The sequence below is a fragment of the Kogia breviceps genome, chromosome 17 (genome assembly GCF_026419965.1).
Source record: "Kogia breviceps isolate mKogBre1 chromosome 17, mKogBre1 haplotype 1, whole genome shotgun sequence".
In the NCBI taxonomy this organism is placed as follows: domain Eukaryota; kingdom Metazoa; phylum Chordata; class Mammalia; order Artiodactyla; family Physeteridae; genus Kogia; species Kogia breviceps.
In genome coordinates, this window is record NC_081326.1 from 68,385,397 (window position 1) to 68,411,980 (window position 26,584).

The following is a 26,584-nucleotide window of genomic DNA, read 5'->3' on the forward strand; positions in this document are numbered from 1 at the left end:
TCTCCTCACTACTGTACAAACCTGGGATAGATTACAGATTCTGCACTTCATTGCACACTCCATTTCCAACCTAAATATTTTAATTTTTATTCCATTTCCTTCTCTCCATTCCTCATACCAACACTCTAGTTCAGGCCACCATCAGGCTTCAGTCTGGGGTCCCTGCCTCAGCCTGGCCACCTTCCAGCTCATGTTCTACCACGTTCTACATGGCTATCACAAACACAACAGTGACCTTGTCACTCCATCACTGCCTTGTCTAAAACTCTTTCCTGACCTCCTGACTCCTTAGAGCAGTGGTCTCTGGAGTAGTGTGCTCACATCCCAGGGCTGAGCTGGGTCAACGGTTGGGAAGCAGGATGCCAATGATACAACTTCTATCCATAGCTTTTGTGTCTTATCGTTACCAAAATTTGATATATGGGTTGACTTTAGCCACCTTACAGGGTCTGTGTCAGACTGACCTCTGACTGTAAGCGCGGCAAAGGAGGCATCTTGAGAGAAGAGGAAGATCTCTACCATCAGGAGCTTCCTCTGGGCACACGCATTCCTTCTTCATTTTCAAAATATTTCAAACAATTTTAGCTTAAGAGTTAAAGGATGTCATTTATATAGAAAGAAATTCAAATGGTAGACTATAACTCAGACTATAATAGAAGAACTAAAAAAATCTTCATTGCCACATAGCAACCCAGTGGTTATTTTACTTCAAAATAGTTAAAGGAGTTGTCAAATTTAAAGATGATTTATCTTTAAGGCAGCTTATATGATCAACATAGCTTTTTAATTTAACTACTATGTACAAAATAGGTAAGCAACAAGGATATGTTGTATAGCACAGGGAATTATAGCCATTGTATTTATTTATTTATTTATTTGGTTATGCCGGGTCTTAGTTGCAGCAGGCGGGCTCCTTAGTTGCGGCTCACCGGCTCCTTAGTTGAGACACATGGACTCCTTAGTTGTGACATGCGAACTCTTAGTTGCGGCATGCATGTGGGAACTAGTTCCTTGACCAGGGATTGAACCCCGGCCCCCTGCATGGGGACCGTGGAGTCTTAACCACTGTGCCACCAGGGAAGTTCCATAGCCATTATCTTGTAATAACTTTTAATGGAGTATAATCTGTGAAAATACTGAATAACTATGCTGTACACCTGAAATATAATATTGTAAATCAACTATACCTCAATAAAAATTAAAATAATATAAAAAAATAAAGATGATTTATCCCTTTTTCATTGACATGAAAGCAAGTGTTCCAAACTCTCTAACTTTTCTGTGATAATAGGTTGCTATTAATATCCAAATTTTTTGAAGAAACCAAACTTGCATAATTTGTTTAACCAAGCTGAAGAGGATGGTTTAAGAAGGAGTGAGAAAGTAACTGCTTTTCATAAGAAATTCATGGTCTGAAGAGAGAATTTTGAAAATGGAAGTTTGGAAATGTCTCTATCTCTTTGGGAACTTGGTTGTCAAACTTAAGTTATGTCAACTATCAAAATTCTCACAGGTGCATATTGACTAATGTCAGGCAGGAAAACAATTTTCCTCTGACTGGTCTAAGAATTAAATTGACATGAGACAGATTAACAGGAGAAAATTGAATTTAATTACATGCATACAGGACCTCCTAAGAAAAATGAGACCCCAGGACAAGTTAGGGAATGGAGGCTTCTATGCTGAGAGGAGAAGGGGACAAGGGTTTGGGACTTCAAAGGGGAGGAAAGCAATTTACAGGAAGATGGGAAAGAAAAGTTTGGTAAACAAATGTTTGCCATGCTTTGCAGAGACAATGGGATGCAGAGAGGGGTTTGATCAAACAGGCCTCCTTGCTAAGTTCCCCCACCCCCACCCCGCCTTGCTAAGTTTAGCTCATATTCCTTGTCGTGGCTCTGAGGATAGCTCTCTTCCTGGGATAGAGCCAATCTAAATTCTTTTAGGCAGTTAAGGCGGAGCAGGTAAACATTCTTTCTGAGCCTTTTGTTTCTTAAAAACCACCAGCCTAAAATAATCCTCATGCCAAAGAGACACATTTTGGGGTGGCAGATGTTGCTCCCTTGCAGTAATCTATTTTAAAATTTTCCAGATGAAGAGTTTTGGTAGAGTTTGAACCCATTTGTTAGAAAATATAAAAAATCTACTGCCCTCTAATGAGCTTGTATGAACAACTCACAGACATCAGAGAAGAAGAAAATGTATGACAAGATGTATAAAACTTTGGCATAAATGACCATAAATCTGGTGGTCATTAAAGCCAGATATAGAAAAAAATTGAATTTGAAACCTCACCTTTGCATTTCTGCATCATAAACTATTAAGATTAAAATAAAATCAGTTAGGTTGAAACTCACTGCTCTCACTAAAAAATGGTGAGAGCAGAAAGATTTTTGCACTATAATTAAATTTAAAATATTTAAAAGTATATTTCATCATTATCCTTAACAATCCATATTTCATGTATGTTTTATAGTATATGTTTTAAATGTGTGAATATAATGATAGAATAGATAATAATACAGTTTATAAGTTATTATAAGCATTTTTGATAAAGATGGGGGGTCAAAATACTCAGAAACTACTGACCTGTGAGATAAAATGGAAAACCCTCAGAATGGGAGAAAATAGTTGCAAATGAAGCAACTGACAAAGGATTAATCTCCAAAACATACAAGCAACTCATGCAGCTCAATATCAAAAAACAAACAACCCAATCCAAAAATGGGCAGAAGAGCTAAATAGACATTTCTCCAAAGAAGATATACAGATGGCCAACAAACACATGAAAGAATGCTCAACATCATTAATCATTAGAGAAATGCAAATCAAAACTACAATGAGATATCATCTCACACCAGTCAGAATGGCCATCATCAAAAAATCTGCAAACAATAAATGCTGGAGAGGGTGTGGAGAAAAGGGAACCCTCCTGCACTGCTGGTGGGAATGTAAATCGATACAGCCACTATGGAGAACAGTATGGAGGTTCCTTACAAAACTAAGAATAGAACTACCATACGACCCCGCAATCCCACTACTGGGCATAAACCCTGAGAAAACCATAATTTAAAAAGAGTCATGTACCAAAATGTTCATTGCAGCTCTATTTACAATAGCCAGGACATGGAAGCAACTTAAGTGTCCATCAACAGGTGAATGGATAAAGAAGATGTGGCATATATATATACAATGGAATATTACTCAGCCATAAAAAGGAACGAAACTGAGTTATTTGTAGTGAGGTGGATGGATCTAGAGACTGTCATACAGAATGAAGTAAGTCAGAAAGAGAAAAACAAATACCGTATGCTAACACATATATATGGAATCTAAAAAAAAAAAGAAAAAAAACAGAAAAGAAAATGGTCAGAAGAACCTAGGGGCAAGATGGGAATAAAGATGCAGGCCTACTAGAGAATGGACTTGAGGATACGGGGAGGGGGAAGGGTAAGCTGGTACAAAGTGAGAGAGTGGCATGGACATATAGACACTACCAAACGTAAAACAGATAGCTAGTGGGAAGCAGCCGCATAGCACAGAGAGATCAGCTTGGTGCTTTGTGACCACCTAGAGGGGTGGAATAGGGAGGGTGGGAGGGAGGGAGATGCCAGAGATATGGGAGCATATGAATACGTATAACTGATTCACTTTGTTATACAGCAGAAACTGACACACCATTGTAAGGCAATTATACTCTAATAAAGATGTTTAAAAAAAAAGATAAAATGGAAAATTCCTAGCCTGGTACATAAAATCCTTCATGATCTGTCTGTCCTGTGTCTTCCTTATTAGCCTCACTTCTCATGCACACACTGGACCCCAGCCATCCAAACTACAAGTCACCACCTGAACCCTGGGCCCAGGATGCTCCCTCAGTCTGGAATGTCCATTCCCTCCTGCAGTTGAAATCTGGATTATGTGCCTTTCCCAGTGTTCCTATTGCATCCCACGTGAACAATAACTGGGATACTGTATTGTAAGCATCTGTCTCCTCTGCTAGATTCTAAACTAATTTACGGTACAGACTTTGCATGGCTCAGTGCCATCCGTCCCTCTTAACATGGTACCAGGTTTGGAACATGGCGACACTCAATCAATGTTTATTGAATGGAAGGATGGATGGGTGAGTGGATGGATGTCCATACTCACTATTCCTGTTCCCACATCTCTAAGCATTTTGATGAAGAGTAGAAACTCCTGGAAGGCAATATTCCTGCCTGAGTTATCCTTGTATCTCTTACAGCCTAGAGCATGCTTCACATATAGCTGGGCTTTTTTTTTTAAAGAATAAATGAATGATTCCATGTATAAATTGCATCTTTGTATCCCCTGTTCTTAACAAGTTATAAGATAATACATTCATTTAAACAATAAAGTGTTAGTGGGTTGTGAATATAGAAATATTGAAATAAATTAGATATTAGGAAGGCAGCCATGGACATTAGAAAGAACGCTTGTAGCTAAAGGGTGAGACAGTTCTTGTCCCTGGTGAGGATTCTAGTTTCTGGGCCATTGTTTTAACTTTAACTTTTAAGTTAAAAACTGTATGGGAGTTTGGGATTGACATATACACACTACTATATTTAAAATAGATAACCAACAAGGACCTACTGTATAGCACAGGGACTTCTACTTAATATTCTCTAATAACCTATATGGGAAAAGAATCTGAAAAAGAATAGATATATGTAAAACTGAATCACTTTGCTGTACACCTGAAACTAACACAACATTGTAAATCAAGTATAATCCAGTATAAAATAAGAATTCTTTTAAAAAAGGAGGAGGAGAAGGAGGAAGAAGTAAACAAAAAACCCTGTATGTGTATATACAGTTTTTATACACAAACCCTTCATCCACTGATGAAGTAGAGGCCATTTGAAAAATGGCAAGAGGAGAAATAAAAAAAAAAATTTAAAATTAAAAAAAGCAAGAGGAGAAATAGCATCGGGCACTTGAGAAGAGCATTTTAGTTTCTGATGCTTTGTCATTGAGTTTCTATGAGGCAGGTCATCTGTCCCGTTCACCATGTCTTGTACCACAATATCCAAACACACATTAGGATTATACTTTCCTATATATATCATGCTATTTTTAGCCAATAAAATGTGAGCAGAAGTGATATGGGTCATTTCTGGGCAGAAGTTTTAAAAGCCTGATCAACCACACTCCTTTGATTTTTCTTTTTCTTCTGTGTCGAGGATACTTGGTGATGAGGCCTTCCTAACCACGGTTCCTGAATGAGGATTATGTATTGTGGTAGCCTGCCATTCCCTGAACCATCTCATAATGGACAGGAAATGGGAGTGAAAAGTGAAGCTTTGCTGTTTTAAGCCACTGAGATTCGGGGGGATGTTTGTTACTGCAGCATAACCAGGACCATCCTGACGGGTACAATCATCATCCCCAATCTACATCATTCTCATTATATGAGCATCACTATAGTAGAGGGTGTAATATAGACTCTGGTGCCAGACTACTTGAGTTTATATCTTGCTCTGCCACTTACTAGCTGCATGACCTTAGGCACGTTACTTAACTTCTATCTATAAAATGGGAGCGATAATAGCATTGTCAGGGTTAAGTGAATAAAGATATGTAGAGGGTTGAGAATAGTCTCTGGCACATACTGAGGGCTACTTGGTTGCTTATCACATATGAAGGAACTGCAGGAAAGTTAACCTATTGTCTTGTGGCCACACAGCTGGTAAGCATGATTCTACGACTAAATTGGAGCTGCTGTTTTTTAAACCTCATACTCCTTGCAACACAGACACTGTATGTGGTGTGTGATTCTGTGCAAATAGCTTAATCTTCTCCAGAGTTTCAGTGGTTGTAGAATAAAGCTCTAGCTGATTGTTTCACTTACAGAGCCTTTGTGAGCCCCAAAGGAGATAATGGATGTTAAAGTGCTTTGCCAACTAATTGTGAGGGTCTATTAAACGGCACACCATGCTAATGCCATTAGGCAATTAACATTATACGGGGAATGCACGGGAACATCTTAATGAAAAGACGTTTAGATTTTTTATTTTCTTCTACAAAAAAAAAAAAATCATAAGAAGACAAACTTTTTCATTGCACTGTTTTTCTTTTTGTTGTGTCTGGGATTTGATTTAATAAAAGAGAAGAATGAAATTACGGAGAAGTAATGAATAATTTACAGACAGCAATCCTCTTTGGAAAGGCTACCCAGCGGTTGCACAGAACTACAAACACATTCCATGTGTGTCTCAAGATCAGTTCTTGAGGGGGGAGGGGGCCTTGGAGCATTCTTGAGGCTGAAATGGAGGGAATTCTGCTCTGAGGTACAGGTCCTTTTCAAGTTTCCCAAAGTAGAGACCCACCGATGCTCTGCTGTGCCTCCTCAGTCGCAAGTGAAGGAAAAAAAATGCCTATAGATCACTCGCCTTATAAACATCTGCAGCTGCTCTTTTTCTCCACAAACTCTGAGCTTCTGGAGGGCAGGGGTACCATCTTTCATTTCCACATGCCCACGCTTAGCACAGCGCTCAGCACGCAGTGCTCAGAAGTATTTGTTGAATTCATGGACAAAGCTCAAAACCTTTCTTGCTCTGTAGCCCCCTGTTGTCCCAAGATGCTTCTAAGAGTCCCAGGGGAACCACGGAGGTGTGTTTGGCCCTGCCAGTTGGGGAGTGGGGAGTCCCTCTACGTCTTTCCCTTTCAATTAGAGCAGCTTTGCTCTCATCTGTTTTCATGGAGGGCTTCTAGCTAAGATTTATTTTAAATAAAGACTCCACTGAATAGTTATTATTCTTTTTTGTCGCTCTAGATCAAGCTGGGTACCAATAATGCAACAGTTTACCAGCATAAGAGCGATGAGGTCATTTCCTTTCATTGAACTATTAAAGACGAGTGTTTGGTATATGATACAAGATAAAGAACCTTAGAAATGTTCTTTCAGTGGAAATGCTTCAAATGGTTCGTTTTTTAGCCCATTAACCAATCCATCGATGGTGCTGGAGAAATGACAGCCATCATTGATCTGTAAAATGGGAATGATATGGGCTTCTTAAAGCAAGTGACTCTCACCACCACCAAGGGGCGTGGAGTGTGCATGAAAGCAGGCCTGGGTGTATCTCAACTTACTACCTGTGGGCCTCACGCTAGTTGCATTAGTGTCTGAGTCCCAGTTTTCTTGGGTGCAATGGGAAAGAGAACTAGACTTTTGCAGAGTTGTTAAGGTAGTTTATAAAATCATGTATATAAAGCACTTAACCTGGTGCAGTTTGAACACTCAAAAATAGTGGCTACTACTAATTTTTTTTTTTTTTTTTTTTTTTTTTTGCGGTACGCGGGGCTCTCACTGCTGTGGCCTCTCCCGTTGCGGAGCACAGGCTCCGGACGCGCAGGCTCAGCGGCCGTGGCTCACGGGCCCAGCCGCTCCGCGGCGTGTGGGATCCTCCCAGACCGGGGCACGAACCCGCGTCCCCTGCATCGGCAGGCGGACTCTCAACCACTGCGCCACCAGGGAAGCCCCTACTACCAATTTTTGTTAGTAATTAACAAAATTAATAATTTGTAATTATACAACTATATACAGGTTGAATCAGACCAAAAAAAAATTATGAATTGATCACACTACACTTTCCTGCTAAAATTGTGCCTGCATTTGCTCTATTTACATCTAAATAACTTCAACCAATCCATTTCATATACCAACTGGGCAGTTCCTAGACATACATTGGTTCGGAAGGATGAACCAATTTACAGTGTAGCAAGAACTGAGTAATTGGTCCTCAGCTCCCTAGACGACAGTGCCCTTGGACATTCTAGCGAAAATGGAGAAACAAGGGAGTTAGCTATGGAGGTCAACTACGGTCACGGTGCAGGGTGTTCTGTGCAAGTGGCAAGTCTTATCTTTACAATAACTCTGGGTACCATTACCAGTACCATTTTACAAGTTAGGAAACTGAGTTCCAAGAAGTTCCTTACTTTAGGCCACACTTACAGAGGTGGAATAGCTGGAATTTCACCCCAGGTGTGAGAGCCTAAATGTAGTGGTTCATTTCCTCTACCCTGAATGGTTTATTTTGAAAAAGAACCCATGCCTAGGGGTACATGAACCACTGGGGTTTGATCTGGCTCTGCCCAATAGGTGGAGGACACAGTCTCTGCCAGCTAATTCCCAAAGGCAGCAGACTTATAGCAAGCTCCCTTCTGTAGCTTCCAGAGTGCACTGAGGGTACCTCAGGGGTCACTCACTGTTGGGGTGGGAGCTGCCAGCATGGTGGCCATGGAGCCCGACTTTGCCTTCAACCATGATCTACCCTATAGCCTTTACTGGACTTCAGAGTCAGCCTGCCTTACAAACCGTGGGGCCCATCTGCTTCTAAAGAGTTGGAAAGCCACCGTGTCTTACCCTAGCATGGAAGTTGCAGTTTCACAAAGTACTTCATTTTGATGCCCACAACAGTTCTGACAGGTAGATACCTATCAGCATTATAAATGTCCATTTTACAGAGGAGGGAACTGAGGCTCCAAGAGAGTTAAGATGTAAATATTATCTCTTCTGGGTTGGCCTTTCATCTTCATAAAAGATGTCATTTCATTCTCACCCTATGCTACATATACAGTCCATTTATCTCATTTGTTCATTTATTCAACAAGCATCTCTTGAAGTCCTCTGCAGATATAAGCAGGGAACCAAATAGACAAATCAGAAAATCAGTTCCTGTATTTATGGAGATTGCATTAGGATGGTTTCCCACCATTTTACAGCTAAGGAGGCTGGAGCGGAGAGAGGTTAAGTCACTCGCTCAAGGTCAGGAAGTAATGGGTCCTGATCGGCCCTCACAATGCCACACTGCAAGCTGAGAGCTCTTTGGACACCTTCCTGCCGCTTGAACTCCCTTCAACATCACCCTCCTGCTTTTGGGGGTGGAGAGGTAATGGGAAAACCTGGAGCAGGATTCCTGTTCAAAAACAGTGTGGACTGCCTGAGAGAAAAGCAAGAGAAGCAATCCAGCCACCCATTTCCCACGCTGAGCTCTATGTCTTTCTCTCTCTGTAAAAGTAGATTTTTTAAAAAACTAAGGTTGCCCTAAATGGGGTGTGTGTCTGTGTGTGTGTGTGTGTGTGTGTGTGTGTGTGTGTGTGTGTTCGTACTCTGCAATGCGTACTTCTTTAAACTCACAAGCATCTTCTTATGACATTGAATATTAATGTAAATCATGGTGCTTAATGGTTACCCATTTCCCTGTTTTGTAATATGCAAAACTTTATCTAACCATTTCCCTGCCTTTAGACATTTAGGGAGTCAGACGAGCATGCCTCAGGGCCTTTGCCCTGCTGCTTAGGCTGCGTGTCATTGGCCGGAAGTTATTTATCCTATAAGAATTTCAAGTTCCTCGTCTGAAAATTGGGGAAAGTAATAGTATTCTCCTCTCAGGGCTGTGGTCAGGATTAGGTGAGGTGGGTCAGGAAGGTTATTTAGTATAGTGTCTGCAACATGATGAGCATTCAATCAACATTAGCTTTATCAGCTATTGTTACAAGATCGTTTCAGTCTTCACCATTGTAAATAATTTTGCAACAAGAATACTTGTTCATGTTAAAGACAATTCTGATGCATTTCAAAGAGAAGTGCAGCCTTATGGATGCTGTTGTCAGTGACTTTTCAGAACAAGGTGAGAAAGGGGGTTTGAGGAGGAAAGAGACAGAGAGAGAGAGAAGCAAGGGAGAGAGGGAGACAAAGAGCAAAAAAGAACTACAGGAGGGAGAAAGAAGGAGAAACAGATGCGGCGAGGCATGCAGGGGGCTTGGGCACCCTTGCCTCCAGCGAGGAAAGCACAATAACTGCTGCTTTTCATTCCTCGTCCTGCCATGCTGCTTGGCGGGGCAACCCCGTCACAAGGATTAAGACCTTTGTTCCAATTAACCATCAGGGACAAGCCGGTTCCTGCTTGACATTCTGGTGTCATTCCATGCCTTTTTAGCAACTGTGCTGAAAAGACCAGGCTCTGTAATTTTCATTAAGATTCATCATGGGAGCCTTTGGAGATTATTAATAAAGATACTGCATATAACACAGCCCATTGTCAGCTCTAGTGTCTCCTCAGCTATCAAGTCTTTCCAAAGTAGAGCCAGGGCATGTGAAGAGGAGCCACCTGGAGCCGCTTGTCAATCTACCTAATGGAACTATTATCTAAGCCTATGTTAATTAATTGAATTTTATGAACAGACATCTATGAGATGCTATTAAATGCTTTATTATAAATAAAGTTATATTCAATCACTTTTTTGCCATTCATCTAGCGAATATCATGTTTCTAAAATCAAGTATTTTTTTTGATGGAATAAATTTACTAAGAGGCTTGATTAAGGCTTATGATCTTGTTACTATCAGAAGTTCACTGACTTTTTCTTCCCTCTCAGTGTCAGTTCTGCTAACTTATGAAGGATGTATGTGAGACCTCCTAGGCTATTCTTTGATCCTCTGGGCATCGATGGCAGATTTCAGGCATCAGAAACAATTGCAGAAATCTGGAGCTAGGAGGTAGGATGCCGTAAGCGTTAAGACCCATGGCTTTGGCGTCAGATGGTTCTGGATTGGTGCCCTTATTCTGCCACCGACTAGCTGTGTGATTTCGGGCAATTACCCAAACTCCGTAAGCTCCAGTTTCCTCATTGATAAAATAGGAGCCTAATTCCAGAGGTTAGTCAGGATGTACCCACATAGCTATACTGGTTGTTTATGGTTAACATCCATTTTGTTTGGCTTTCCTGGCCTATCCTGATTACTCCATGTTTTAGCCATACTAGTTGTTCAATATTTTGCTCTCCACCCCTGCCGAACTCCCAGGATTGTTATAAGGACTAAATGAGCTAATGTATGTAAAACACTTATCTCAGTTGATGGCATATAGTAGGTGTTCATTAAGCCATAGTTATTGTTATCATTATTTTACTAGAATAGCTTTCTGTAACTTAACTGAGTCAAATTTTCCAGTGTCTAGTCTCAGCCCTAATTGCAAGATCCTATTAAAAAAATGTTTCTAGGGTGATAACATGCATGCTATCTACTTAAATTTTCAAAAGAACACTCCGAATTTGGGATCTTATGATTCCCATTTCACGGAAGAGGCCATATAGGCTCTGAGAAGTTAGGTCACATTCATCCACAGCCACACACCTAATAATGGGGAGAAGCAGGAACCAGGTTATGTCTGCTGACTGCAGGTCAAGGGCACTCAGTACGTTCCCTTTAAGTCATCTCATGGTGCTACAGTCACTCTTTCAAGGAACCATTGCTGTAATCACATCCAGCAACAAACTCTATCTTTAATAAAGTGGAACCCTGTCCAAAATACTTAGAGTATTACCAATTGATAAGGTAAGTTTACTATAATGATAAATATTTGATTTAATTTAAACTTCTATGTCACATATGGTGTCTTGGGGGACTCGGGGTCTCAGCTTTGGAGGATTATAACCTTTCCCTATTTCACAGCTACTGCTCTATTTCAGGTCCTTAGTTCTCTTTACTGGACGGTTACACAAATATCTCCCAGCCAGTTTCCTTCCCCTTGGCCTCTGATTTCTCTCATCCAGAGTCAGCTGGAGAGAGAGTTATCCATCTCCATGGTTACCCTCCTCAAACCCAGATCAGAACATGACACTTCCCAACTTCAAGTGTCAGCGACTTCCCATTGCCCGAGGGATGAAGCCCCACTATGTCTTACAAGGTCACCAACTCTCTGTGCACTAACTCCCTTGACTGAATTTAGAATTGTAGGTATCACCAAGGCCTGCTTCAAACCCTTAACACACACACATATATATGCACAAACATAACGTATACAAGAAACGTTTAACAGGAAACTAGAAGAACTAAAGAGCAAACAATGATGAACAATACAATAAATGAAATTAAAAATTCTCTAGAAGGAATCAATAGCAGAATAACTGAGGCAGAAGAATGGATAAGTGACCTGGAAGATAAAAATAGTGGAAATAACTAACACAGAGCAGAATAGAGAAAAAAGAATGAAAAGAATTGAGGACAGTCTCAGAGACCTCTGGGACAGCATTAAACACACCAACATTCGAATTATAGGGGTCCCAGAAGAAGAAGAGAGAAAAAAAGGGACTGAGAAAATATTGGAAGAGATGATAGTTGAAAACTTCCCTAATATGGGAAAGGAAATAGTCAATCAAGTGTAGGAAGTGCAGAGAGTCCCATACATGATAAACCCAAGGATAAACACGCCAAGACACATATTAATCAAACTATCAAAAATTAACTACAAAGAAACAATATTAAAAGCAGCAAGGTGGGCTTCCCTGGTGGCGCAGTGGTTGAGAGTCCGCCTGCCGACGCAGGGGACGCGGGTTCGTGCCCCGGTCCGGGAGGATCCCACATGCCGCGGAGCGGCTGGGCCCGTGAGCCATGGCCGCTGAGCCTGCGCGTCCGGAGCCTGTGCTCCGCAGCGGGAGAGGCCACAGCAGTGAGAGGCCCGCGTACAGCAAAAAAAAAAAAAAAAAAGTCTTCTGTTAATAGCGATTTTCTTGAACAGACAGAGCTTTAGAGGAATTCGTGGGTGCAAGGAGTGGGAAAGGGCGGTAATGAATGTGATTGCCAAAAAAAAAAAAAAAAAAAAAAAAAAAGGGGAACTCTGGCTGGAGTGGTGGGTTACTTTTAAATGGTCCCTACTGGGGGAAACATCTGCATCTCTGTAACAGAGGGGGCAACAGCAGAGTAGACATTTCCAGTCCCTCTCCAACTGCCTACTTGGTCTTAAGGATGGTTATGGTTGGATTTTCATCATATACCTCATGGCAAAGCACCTCACTGCCTTAATCAGGCCCTGGTTGTGGGGTAAGTTCCAGATATGGGACCCCGAGGGCCCGCCCGGGGGGCATATCTGCCCACCCAGAGTGTGATTTCAGGCTCAGTACTGACCGGTGTCACATCAATGGAACAGGATCATATTTAGGAAAACGGCTTCTTGCCCTCTTCTTAACTAGGGGACTTCATAGCATTTCCCAATGTCAACAGACCTCTGCCTGAAACCTGAATAAAGTCAGGGATCTGTCAGCAAGTAGAAGGGTCAGGCACACTGTGTTGGCTGTGGCCAGGTTCTAGAAAGGGTGCCTCCAACTCCTTAGATTCCTCTTGCCTGTTTCTGGATTGGTCTTGGGAACCGGCAGGCAAGCTGAGCCTACAGTGGATGGTGTGTGTTTGGGGGGTGCGGAGCAGGGGTTGTGGTACTGGCTGAACTTGAATCCAGACTGACACTCCCGAGCGTCACATGGGCGCCTGATAGACCACACAACCAAGGTGTGAGTGCACGAGGAGAGTCTTCTGGTCTATTTCCAACAATGCTCTTCTTCTCTTATAAGATGAAGACATAATCCATGGAGATTTCTGCCCATGTGTCCACTCTTTACTCCCTTTGCTGGGTTTGTGGGAAGATGCGATGCTTGGAGGATCTGCAAACAGTTGGGAACCTTGAGGGGAGTTTGGCCGTACTGAGCTTCTGTCCCAAAGCCATAAACAGTCTAGCTCCAGAGTCCTTGACCGCAATAACCCATCCCCCTTTGATTCACCCTCTATTTGTCAGCTACACTCACCAAAGCCAAAAGCACTTGCCACACACCCGTGAAGACACCCAGGTTGCCCCCCGGTGATTCCTGCTGGCCTTAGGATAAAATGCAACCCCTTAACACGGCTCATAAGGCCCTGCAGGTTCTGGATGCTCCCAGGGTGCCGTCTACCTGTCACCACCATCTCCACCCCAGCCTCCACCAGCCTCCACTACAGCACACCTCGAATCCTGCACAAGGCCACCTATCTTCCAAGCGCTCCATTCCACCTCCAGGATCTAATGTCTTACTTTTCAGGTAACAGCTTAGACATCTGTACTCTGGAAAGCCTTCTCCAGCACCCCAGATTGCACTAAATGTTTCTCCTCTATTGCCCCCGAGCGCCCTGGTTTGATTCATCTCAGAGCGTGTTGTACCACACTGGAATCGTCTATGCATTTATCTTTCCCACCGCACTGTAACCTCCCTGCAGGCAAGCACTGTGCTCGTCCTGTTCCCTGCTCTATCCCCACAAGGACATGGTCATACAAGTGTGCTGCACAAATAATTGAAAGGGAGGTATCACTAGAACATAATGAAGCTGGCGGTTCCTATGGGAGAACTAATGGGTATACAGTCTTCATGAAATAAGTCAAAGAGCTCCACCCTTCCACACACACATGGTCGACTGCAAAGGATAGACGGGGTGGTTTTGGTCTTTCCCATCAAGCACGTCGAAGGCTCGGGTATTAGGGAGAAGGTCCCAAATTACCTGATGGTTTTGATCATACTGAGGCCCATTTCAACGCAGCAGTGGGCGTGGTCCTGGCGGGGCTCGGGAAGTCCTGAAACGCAGTAGTAGCAGTCCCCCAGGATTTTAATGCGAAGGCAGTGGTGCTCCTGAAAGGAACAAGGTGGGAGAGGGAAGGACTGAGTCAGCAGACAGGTAAGTGCTTCCGAAAGCCTTGGGAAAGAGGGGAGCCGGGTCAACAGGTCTGCACCTTGGGATCAGGGGCTTCTCCCTTTGAAATGTGCTGCTATTTTCTTCCCAGGAAATTGGAGGGGGGAGTTGAAGGGCTCAGCGGTGGAACGGAGTCGTGGAAAAACACTGGATTTTGAGTTTGACAGATACAGGGCCGTATCCCAACTCTGCCATGTAGTAGCTTTCTGATCTTAATCCCCTATGGAACACTGAACACCCCAATCCTGCTCCCACTGATGTATTTCTTCTCAGGACATGTTTCTGGATTAACAGTTTATATCAGTTGCTAGCTCAACAATAAGCACTTGAAAAAATAAATCACTTAGGGATACCAACTGTTCCAACTCTATATAAAGTCCTTTCCCAACGACGGTACTGGCACCTTAAGAAGAGAGGCTGACTGTGTCTTATACATACTTGTATTCATTTACTGATTCACACGCCTGCTCACTGATGAAAACATCAGGTGTGCATCTATCATAAAGCAAGCATTGTCCCTGACACAAAGATGATTAAAACAACCCCTATTATATATATATATATATATATATATATATAAATGAATTTATTCATTTTATTTATTTATTTTTGGTGTGTTGGGTCTTTGTTGCTGTGCGCAGGTTTTCTCTAGTTGCGGAGAGCAGGGGCTACTCTCCCTTGCGTGGGCTTCTCATTGCCGGGTCTTCTCTTGTTGCAGAGCATAGGCTCTAGGCATGCAGGCTTCAGTAGTTGTGGCACGCAGGTTCACTAGTTGTGGCACACGGGCTTAGTTGCTCTGCGGCAGGTGGGATCTTCCCGGACCAGGGCTTGAACCCGTGTCTCCTACATCGGCAGGCAGATCTTAACCACTGTGCCACCAGGGAAACCCAATATTAAACAGAATGCACCCTCACAAGAACCTGGAGGTAGGTACAGTTTTTATCCTGACCACTTCACCAGTGAGAAGCAGGACACGCCTGTTTGTTTGGTGGATTCACAATCTTGAAGACATGATCCTTACGAAGTTTCAAAGAGCAACAAGTACATAAGAAATGGTGCATACTTTCATATTGGATGGGAATAGGCTGGATTTTGCAGGTTATAGAGGAAAGAGAACTTGGGGCGGTAGAGCATTGGGGCTAAGAGCACTGGCTGAGGAGTCTCATGGCAGATCAAATCCTAAACCCCCCACCCCATCCTCACTGTGTGTTTTTAGGTAAATTACTTAACCTCTGAGCCTCCATTGCCTCATCTATAAAATGGGGATAAGAATAGGACCTCATTGTGTGATTGTAAAGATGCGGGAAGATGAGGCATGTGAAGGGTCCAGCAGATGGGGCACTAAATTAACGTCACCCGTCTCTATGATCATGACTTGGACTCCTGTCCTCGTTCTTTCACATTTCTATCTGTGACACAGGCAGATTCTCCCTAGGTCTCCTTGGGTAGATGGTTGGGACAGAATGACTCTTGAGATGTCTTCTAGATTTGAAGCCCTAGGTGCCTGTGGGTCTATGGCTTTGTGGGTTAAGGGCTCTCCTTGGGAAACCAGAGTCCAAGGGCAGGAGGAGGGGAGTTGTAGACAGAAAGGGGCCTACTGAGATGCCAGCAGCACAGTGGATGCCCTGGTACTGCCAAGTTATAAAGCACCATGCTGCTTTCCTTATATGATCAGGGGTTGGGACATCACGTTTGGGTAACAAGTGAAATCACTTTCCCAATAAAAAACAAATATCAGACTGGGAAAAGAGAATCAGAACTGGCTCTGGTGTTTCCCTGTCTGGATCAGATCTCCAGGGCCTTGCCAACCTTCCCGAATGGGCACAGATGCGATCTTCAGATCGCTGATAGCGGGCACAGCTATCCCACGGTTATTTTTAGGAGTGTGTGGTTCCTATCTATCGGCTGCTTCAATGCAGCTAATTTTGTAAGAGAGCAAAAAGGGAAGCTCAAGACCTTCACTTGTTTCTTCTAAGACCCTCTAGACTGTTGCGGCCAGAATGGAACTAGGGAGACCTGACCCACTGGTCCTGGAAGTTTCCAGATTTGTGGAGTCCATGGGACAGTTATTAAAAAAACCCAGAAGGCCCAAGGCACTGCTCTAGAGTTCAATTTTGTGTTTTGCCAACAAGTATGAAAAGTCCATCAACATACAAAAATAACAACCAAACTACCCGACTATCCTCATCACTTTATAAAAGAAAGGGCGTTTTTAACACCAAAACTTAAAAAGACATATTCTTGGAATAAAGGAAAGTTCCTGGCACTAAATGAAATGAATGATAAAAACTCAATACATTGAAGTGTAGATATATATATATATATATATATATATATATATATATATATATACACACACACACACACACACACACAATTGCTGTACATATTTATACTACATATACTGCTATATATATATATGTTGTGTAGCTACTACAGCAATGTAGTGAGTTTTTATATGCATACACATATACATATATGTATCTTGCATGTGGTCACAAGTTAAAACTTCCTAACATTTGTTTGCAAAGGAGCAAATACCTTATTCTGATTCTGCAGCGGAGAACAGGGAGGCTGAGAGGTAGGGGCTGGTGACTTCAGTCAGCCACACTTTGCCTTCAGATGGTCTCTGGGGCAGAGCCTGCTGGGCTGTTGGTAGCCTGGTCAGCAGGGAGATCTGCCTCCCTGTTGACAGTGGGGAGGGGGGGAGGGAAAGGGTAGAGCAGGAAATACTTCGGTCTAAGAATCAGACCTCTGCGTTCTAGTCAAATTTACCAGCTGTTTGACCTTCCATAAGTCACTGAAGCCACTGATATGTGGGTTTCAATTCCCCATATGTGACGCATGTCAAAATGGTCTCCTTGCCCTTAATACATAACTAAGTAAGCATGGCCATCAACTAGCAATGCCAGTGACAGCTAACCTGAAAATAGTCTTCTCCACATTTAATGCTATGCCTTATCTTTTCTCCTTTGATTCTCACAATAACCCTGAACATGGCAGACCACGTTTTTAGACGTGAAAATTTCAGTGTAAGAGAGATGGAAATCTTCCTGTACCACAGAGCAGCTGGCTAAAAAGTAATGGATATGGATTATATATGATATTCGGAAGCTCCAAATCAGTGATTTTTTTTCCATGCAAACAGAGGTGAAAACATTTTGGAAAACTTTAGGGAAAGGCAGTTGTATTTATTGAGCACATACTATGTGCCAGGCTATGTGTTAAAAGCATTATATTGATCTTGTTTAGTCTTTACGACCACATTCTGAGTCATATGCCACTTCACAGATGGCTTAAGGAAGGGAAGGTCACACAGCAAGTGAGAGACAGAAGTGGAATTCACAGCATGTCTGTTTGACTTTGGGACTCCATGTTTTCTTTACAAAACTGCAGAAATTATGGCAGAGTCCAGAATGGTAGATCTCCCGACAAAAATGTGTTTGGGAAGGAGATCTGTAAAATAGTTCACTACCCTCTGGAAGGTGAAGATGTTTGTAACCCAGGGTTCATTTTTCTTCTGAACAAAAGGTGAAGCTGGCAGCCTCCTTGAAAAACTGTGGGCCCCATATAAATGGTATGTATATATGCATATGTGTATATATACCAATCATGTATGTATATATAAATATAAATAGGAAAGGCTTGTCTTCTCATCGGTCAAGTTCTGTCAATTTGCAGACACATTTTTCTGATCAATTCCCGTGAGCTGTCAGACGACTTGACAGTAATATCCAAGCAACTTCTTTTTACGAGAAACTGCTTTGAAAAACTCACATTAAAAAAGCCAGGTTGCTTTTAAAAAAGATACTGAAAAAGAAAAATATAGTGGGGGTGAGGGTCTTGTAAATTTTATCGAGTTAGTCTTAATATAATCCTCTTCCTCCCATCTTGATGGCTTTGATATGATAAAAATCTTGGCAAAAAATCCAGAGAATTTATGAAACCATGTATGCACATAACACTGAGGAGATATAGGTACCAAATTATCAAAGATGGTTATATCTTTGAGGAGGGGTAAGATTACAGGGATACATGCTTTCTCTATTGTCTCTATCTTTGCTGTTTGAATTTTACATAATGGACAAGTATTGCTTTAGTAATCAGAAAAAAAAAATGAAAAGAAAACAGGCTCTCAGAACAAAAACCATTAGTGCTACGAATGCACTTAAAAAAGTTATATTAGAAATCATGACAATTTTTATAGTACTTTATCTAATTGTAATTATACAAATTAACACATGAATATATTGTCCTAGTAAAAATGAAACTGTAGATAAGTCTCCTTTAGTAGCCTCTCCCGCTCAGACACACCACACCCTGGAAACCTGGTCTCCTTTCCCCTCTTGAGAGGCTGTTATGCATTAATATATACATTTCTATGTTTATATATATGCACCATTTTTCATGCTCTTTAGCCATAAATTGATCATACTATGTTTATAGATATGAGACATGCTTTATCATGCAACAATATGTCTTGAGATTCTATGTCGGTACAGAAATAGCTATCTCATTCTTTAAAATCTGTTGATTAGCTTTCCATAGTGTTGGAATTGTTCCTTGTAACAATAATTTAGGTTGCTTCCCGTTTTGTCAGCAATCTGAAACAAGGCTTAAGATGTAATGATGTTGATTTTAAAGCCTTGATAATAGCATACATATTTTTCATTCCTAATTTGTTAGGGAGAGGAGTAGGCAGGGACTACTTTATTTACTTATTTATTTTTTAATAAATTTATTTATTTAATTTATTTATTTTGGGGTCTTCGTTGCTATGTGCGGGCTTTATCTAGTTGCCGTGAGCGGGGAATCCTCTTCGTTTCAGTGAGCAGGCTTGTCATTGCAGTGGCTTCTCTTGTTGCGGAGCACGGGCTCTAGGCACACAGGCTTCAGTAGTTGTGGCCTGTGGGCTCAGTAGTTGTGGCTCGTGGGCTCAGTTGCTCCGCAGCCATGTGGGATCTTCCCGGACCAGGGATTGAACCCGTGTCCCCTGCATTGGCAGGCGGATTCTTAACCACTGCACCACCAGGGAAGTCCAGGAATACTTTATTTTTTAAAAAAAAGATCAAAGATCAAAAGTTACTAGAGTTTGCCAAGGGCACTAGAAAGGGTCAAAAACACTCTGCTTTGAGCAGCCACAGGGGCACTGAGGAATTCAACCACACTCAGAGGATCTTTAATAGAAGACTTTGAAGTTTTTGCCTGCATCATAATAATGCAGTGGATAAATGGGAAGGTGCAATGGATGATATTTACATGGGAAGTGGGTTCTGTCAGATGTATGACATAATGAAAATCTAAAGCAAATAATTATGGCAAGGCAGAGAGAGATCATTATAAAGCCACAGAATTTTGACGCTAAAAGATATCAGAAAAGGCAAGTCCGATCCCCTTTTACACAGAAGCAAGGTCTGTGACCCACTTGGTTAAGTGATTTGCCTAAGGTTGGGGGCAAATACATTTAAAGTAACATTTTAAGTTTTAAAGTTAAGTTTTCTCATTCCAAGGTGAGTAGAATTGTTTTCTCTGGCAGAGTTTCTCAAGCTTTTCCACAGAAGTCCCCTAGAGTAGAAAAGACTGATGCACCTGGGGTGGGTAGGGATGGGGTAGGGGGTAGAGTGGGAGTTACGGAGTACTCATGGGTGCTGAGTACTTATTTTGAGCCAGTCTCTGTGTATCGTTTCACTTATCCTTCATTATAATTCTGATAGGAAAACTGAGACTCAGAGAGGGGATGTGTACAGTTAATTGAAGTGCAGCCCATAGTTGAAGTCCTAGAAATCTAGATCTCCAAGTTGGCTGGCATGAACAGTAATACATCTCTGACATCTTGCTCCATCCCCCAAAGTGCCTGGGGCACTGCTTAGTGGTCAGGAGTGAGCACCTGGTCTCAGATGGTCTGAATCACAGATGCACCACCTACCAGGGGTTCTGGGCAGATTACTTTACTTCTTGGAGTTTCAGTCACTTGTTCTGTAAAATGGGAACAATAAAGAACCTCTCCTGTAGGTTTGTTTTAAGAACTAAATTAAGCAATCCGGGGCAAATACGCAGTCTAGTGCATAATGTACACCAGGCAGTTGATGGATGTTCAATAGGATCAAAATTAATAATAACTTTACTCCCTCACCTGTATGTGTTTAATTTGATTTTTTTCCTTAAATCTTTCAGTGAGACTCGTTCTCCAGAAGATGGACGATAGCTTCTCACACCCACTGGGGGTCGCTGAGCTGTGTACCCCCATCTCACTCCCTCTCTCCCACCATGTACACTGAAACTAGGGCAAGAGCCCGGGCTACAGGACCAAGTCCACGTTCCTTAAAATGTTGCGTGGTGCCCTCCAGACTTGTTTCTCCTTTCCTCTTCAGGCTCACTTCTCACTGCAGTCTCCCATGCCCTTTATGCTCCGGCAATCTTGAGCTCCTTAGAGCTCCCCAAATAAGCAGCACATTTCCACATTTTCACACTGTCTTGCGTTTGCATCATGGCTCAGCCTGGAAGGCTCTCCACGGTCTGATTTGGTGCCGGGAAGGCTCCTGCTTTTCCTCACACCCAGTTGCATATAGCCTCTTCTCCTCGTGGTGCTACATTACTGCCCTCCTCACCCCAACCACTGACTGTTCCTTCTTTCGTCCACCAGGACTTCTGTGCCTACTGCTGGCGCCACAGTGTCCTGCGAAGTTTATGGACTTGTCTTTCTCCCTTAGCAGACTCCGAGGGCAGGGACTGGTTTTGTCTCGCCAGCGCGCTGCACGGCTCCTGGCACCTGGTGAGCACGCAATAAGTGTTGGCTGAACAACTTAGATTACATTTCACATAACAACCCTTTCTCTGAGTCAATGGGGATTTACTGTGACGCCAGAAACTGACCTTGATCACATCTCTCAGTTCTCTTTGGAGGGTCATTTTTGTTCATCTTAGTATCTCTGAGCAGAAATATTTAGAACCAGAATGTAACGTAGAATCACTACGAGTAACTGGCACCAGCCGCCCCTGGCAACCATAAAAAGAAATGGTGTACATTCTTCCCTACCTTCAAACTCCTAGTCCTTCAGGTAAATCCAACCCTTCTAACAGGAGGAGACGTCGGTTTCCACCTCTTTTGCTGCTCATGTCAGTCTCCTATTCCATAGTTGTCCAGTAGCTACAGATGACAATGCGAGGTCCTTGGCAGGTCCTTGCTTATTTTTCTAGCCTCGCCTCTACCACTCCCTACCTTGAATTCTCCTTTCAGCAGTGCTAAATCTCTTCTGGTTCTCTAGACATATAGCATCTTAATTTTTCTTCTCCCCTCTGCATACAATGACCTTCCCTGCCTTCTCCACCTCAGTTATGCACCTAATTGGTGTATAATTTTTATACAATAAAATTTACCTTTTTGGTAAATGTGTGAAGTCCCACTCACATATAGAGCAGCCGATCACTCCCCAAATCACCTCACCCTGTGCTTCTGTGCAAATCAGTCCACTTCCTCCACCCCTCATCCCTCCTGACAATGACTTATCTCTTTTCTGTCCCTATAATTTGTGTCTTTTCTAGAATGTCTTACAAATGGAATCATAAAGTGTCTAGCTTTTTGTGTCCGGCTTCTTTCACTTGTCAGATTGCAGTTGAGAATCACTGATGTTGTTACATGTATTGGTGATTTATTCCTTTTTATTGATGAATGGTATTCTGTTTGTTTTCTCTTTTTTAAGACCCAGCCTAAGAATCACTTTCTCCCAGACGGCTTCTCTGATCCCAGGGTTATATGTAGTTTCTGTGTTCCCATAGCACTCTAGACGTCCCTTCATCATGGCATACAGCACATTGTTCATGGATGACTTTTTTAGGTATCCATGACTAGACTTAGCTCTAAGGGGGAAAGTGTGTTTTAGTTATTCCCATATTCCCAACACAACACCTACTAGGTGCTCAGATGCAAGTGTGAATGGATCTCTGTTGGAGTGAGGCAGCCTTAGAAAAGGACATTTTGATAACCTAACAATGAACTCCCACTGATGTGGTCTCATTAAACTCTCGCGACAGCCTGTGAAATTGACACTAGGATACACCCTTTACAAAGTAGGAAGATAAGTCATGCCAATTTGAACCCAAAACCCACTCGAAAATATAGCATGACAACTAGGAATCTGTGTTTTGGTGGCAAATGTTCATTTCCTTTAACCTGTTCTCTATTTGAGCTCTGGTCAAGCCAGCGGGAAAAGAAAGGTAGTGTCTTGTTGGCTAAAAGCAAAGCTCTTAAGTCAAACAAAATGGTGGCGGGATGGGCCAGTAGCTCACTGGTCCTTGAGACGAGACTCATTCATTCCAGATGGCCGCGGTTGGCTGGGAAACTGCAGGCAGTCATTCCTGCATGAAGCAGCACCGAGGCTGCAGCTGGATGGTGCCCGGCCACAGGCAGGGGGAAATGGAAAGCAGATTACAAAGGACTTTGGTTTAATTGTCACTCAACCAGCTGTCTCTCAGCTAGGAAAATCTGACAAACCTCCCGTCCGAGACCTGTAAATAACTAACATCTGTCCCCAGAATGCGCGAGGGTCAGGGATCCATGTCTGGGGTCAGGATGCGGAGTGGTAATGACATTGGTGATGAAGGCTGAGTCCCTCTCCTCCCTAGTTCCGCATGCAGTCCCTCACTCCTGCGAAGGCTAGGAGGCAATTAAATTCAACTCACATGGGCCAGTCGATCAAATCTGGCAAAGAGCTCGTTGAGCATCCTGACAAGCTCCTGGGCAGACAAGGTCGTGGAGAGGTTGGTAAATCCTTTAACATCTGCAAAAAGAATACTAGACAACAGGGAAGGGATGGGGTGGGGAGAAAGCACATTAATATTTCAATCTATCCTGGGAGACACATCACCATTCGAACAAGCCAACTGTGGTCTGAGATTTTAGCTCTCCTTGCCACGGGAGTCTCAAGGAATGCCTCAGTGTTTAACAAACATCTCAGCAGACAGTCCACCCGGGGGGTTCAGGAAGGACAAGAAGGCAACGGAAAGCCCTTCTTCCTGTGCAGGGCTGTGGAGTGTGGGCAAGGCAAACAACCCAAAAGGGAATTTTCCACCAGGAACAGATCAATTTATTGTGGAAAGCAAAATGAAGCATTGTGAATCATCTCTGTATTTTCACAATGAACAGCAAAGCAGACTGCATGAGCACAGAGCAAAATGGACACGGGGACAAAAGAAGGCAAAACCTCATTATCTTCAGCCCGATGACACACATATACTCTACCCAAAACTGCAGGCAAATAGAGTTAGGCGTTTTTCAAAAATTGTGGGAAAAGGTAAGCAAGCCTGGGAGACCTTAGGCAGAATAATTAATTATCTGAAAGGCACATTTACTAAGAATTTCAGTTGGGTGAGGTCTGATACTATGCCTATGGCTTGGTGGAAGGGAAGGGGCAGCCCTTGAAAGCCTTATAAACACGAGGCACTGTATGAACACTGTGTTGTTAATCCACCCAGTTACCCTGTGGGGAAGGGACTGTTCATTCCATTGTGAAGATGAGGAAAGTGAGGCTCAGAGAGGAGGGAAACTTGCTCACCATTTACTAGTGGCCGGGGACAGAGCTGGGGTTGTGCACGTGGCTGAACTGCGCGGTGGAGCACTGCTTCACCCACCTTAACACACCATCTCAGGGACTGACGCAGTCACGGGCACACCTCTGAGAGGAAGGATGGAACCCCAAAAAGGGCACCATATTTTCTCGATTCTCGTGTTTTATCATCTCTGAAACGGACGGCATTCTGCAGTGTGTCAAACTTTCTGATGATTTTTCTTAGTGTTGAGTAAAATAATGGTGAGTCTTACCATTGGTGTGACTTAGTTTTAATGAAATAGGTGAATCGGCCAGAAGGCACTGTGGAACGTGCATTGACTTACTTTGGTCACCCCTGGTATTCAGTGATTCTTAAAGTTGTCTCCATTTTTATGGATTCTCGTTCCTAAAAAATGTGCAAGTATTCGAAATTCTGCACTTCATTTCAAGGGATCTGTACCTTCCCAGAAGCCCATTCAGATTCTCATTAAGAATTTTTAGACCTCAATTTAAAAACTATTGCTTTAACGAATTAGATAATGCCTTAATTATTTTAGCAAATATTTATGTATCTACTACGGGACCAGCTACACACTGCGCTAGGAAGTTGTGTTCAATGATAAAGAAGCCCCGGTGCATGTCCTCAGGATGCTCCGAGTGTGGGGAATGGAGGTGGGCTGACAACGAGAAAGACGGAGACAACACCGGCAATGACTGCTGTGATAAAAAGACACACGCTGGGGGTGAGCAGCCATTGGGGGGTCAGGAATTTTCTAGTGAAGCAAAGTCCAGGCCGAGTCTTGAAGGACCCAGGGGACTTGACGGGTAAAGTGAGTAAATGAATGGCTGCTCTTAGCAAGAGATCAGCACCTACTAGGGTCTGGTGGAAGAACAAAGCAAATGTACCAGGGTTCTGCAAGTATTCAAGGACAGCTAGTCAAAGGGTGGTATTGAGCAAGGAGGGTGGGGAGAGAAGAGGGGAGAGGAGTAGAAAGAGAGAGAGAGAGAGAGAGAGAGAGAGAGAGCGATGAGGTCGGAGAAGTGAGTACAGAAGGGCTTGATCAGCCAGGTTGATGAATACAGACTTTTCCCTAAACGTGAAGTGAAGGGCTCCAAGCGTGGGAGTGATACCTTTAGATTCGTAATGTATAAGGCTTCCTCTGGCAGAGTCACTTCACTGCCACCGTCCTCTACAGCTTTCAGGTGGCATAGCAGCTGGTCACATGCATAGGATTTGAGTCTAGACAGATCGGGGTTCAAACCCCAGGTCACCACTTACGGATACTATGAACTTCTCCAAGACTTCATCTACTGAAGATGATTGTAGTACCTACCTCATGGTAGCAAGTGTTCAGCACAGAGCCTGGCATAGTAAGTGCTCCATAAATGCATTAGCTCTCTCCATCGTTATTGTACAAAATGCACTACGACTGAATGGTTGGGAAGAGAGAACGAGGTAACAGAGAAGGAAGAGAGTCTGACCATTAACTGGAATATTTGTTACTTGCGGCTAAAAGAATTCTTGTTGACACAAACCTGAAACAATAGTAGCAGCAAAACTTACAGAGTGTTAACTGTGGACTTGATACGTTCTAAGAGTTCTACATGTATGAACTCGTTCATTCCTCATAACAACCTACGAGGTAGGATTTAGGATGATCATTTCCATTTACAGATAAGGAAATTGAAGCCTGAGTAACTCTCCAACAGACATGAAAATCTAGGATTTGAACCAGGCAGGCTCGTTCTGGAATCTACACCTTTTATCACTATAGTAATGCTACCTTTGAAGTAAGCCATCATCAAGGCAGGTGGGAAGTGGAAAGGCCCAGAGGCCATCTAGTCCAGCTATTCACTTTATGGATCCATTTGTGCAAAACTATTAATAGCTATCTGTCTATGGCAGGACAGGTTCATTCATTCATTCATTCAACAGCTAATAAATGGAATGCCTACTATATATGGCAGATACTGGAGATACGGTGGAGAACAGAAAGTACCACCACAGCCCTTTGAAACATGCAGTCTATTGAAAGAAGAAATGGATTCCCTGAGAGCAAAGGGCATAAAAGTTTCAGATGTGCTCAGTGTTCCAAAATCGTGATTTTTTTTTTTTTTTGCAGTCTTCTGAACACACGATGCTTTATACACTGGTGTTTGTATATGATGTACCTGCTCCCTGGCATAGTTTCTTTCCTGTTGCTACCTATTAAAATCCTACTTGTTCTTTAAGACCCCACTCATATGCTAAGATTCTACTTTTATGGAGATTTCCCTAAGCATAGCCTGTCACCCCGATTCTAGCCTCCTGCCCAGCCTGTGCTCCCCTGTCATGGCATTTATCACTTGGTAACACAATCATGTGTGCAAAGTGTGCTCCATCCACAAGCTAAAGAACAGGAAGAGAGTTACCTCTTGAAAGTTACTCAAGGATCTAGCCAGAGTAGCTCAATTCTTGGATGAGACCCCAAATGACCTACACTGATATATGTGCTAAAAGGTTGTGTTAGAATCAAGACTTCTGCTAGAC

At 42.8% G+C, this 26,584-nt stretch overlaps 1 protein-coding gene across 4 annotated transcripts in view; it reads right to left on the reverse strand.

The window, feature by feature from the left end:
- ADCY8 (adenylate cyclase 8) overlaps window positions 1–26,584 on the reverse strand; it is a 220,095-nt gene that overhangs the window by 115,810 nt on the left and 77,701 nt on the right. For all 4 annotated transcript variants that reach the window (XM_059042851.2, XM_067017164.1, XM_067017166.1 and 1 more), the window contains exons 4-5: window positions 23,189–23,300; window positions 14,321–14,448 (exon numbers count right to left, since the gene is read on the reverse strand). In XM_059042851.2, the coding sequence (XP_058898834.1) occupies window positions 14,321–14,448; window positions 23,189–23,300 (240 nt within the window). The remainder of the gene's footprint in view (window positions 1–14,320; window positions 14,449–23,188; window positions 23,301–26,584) is intronic.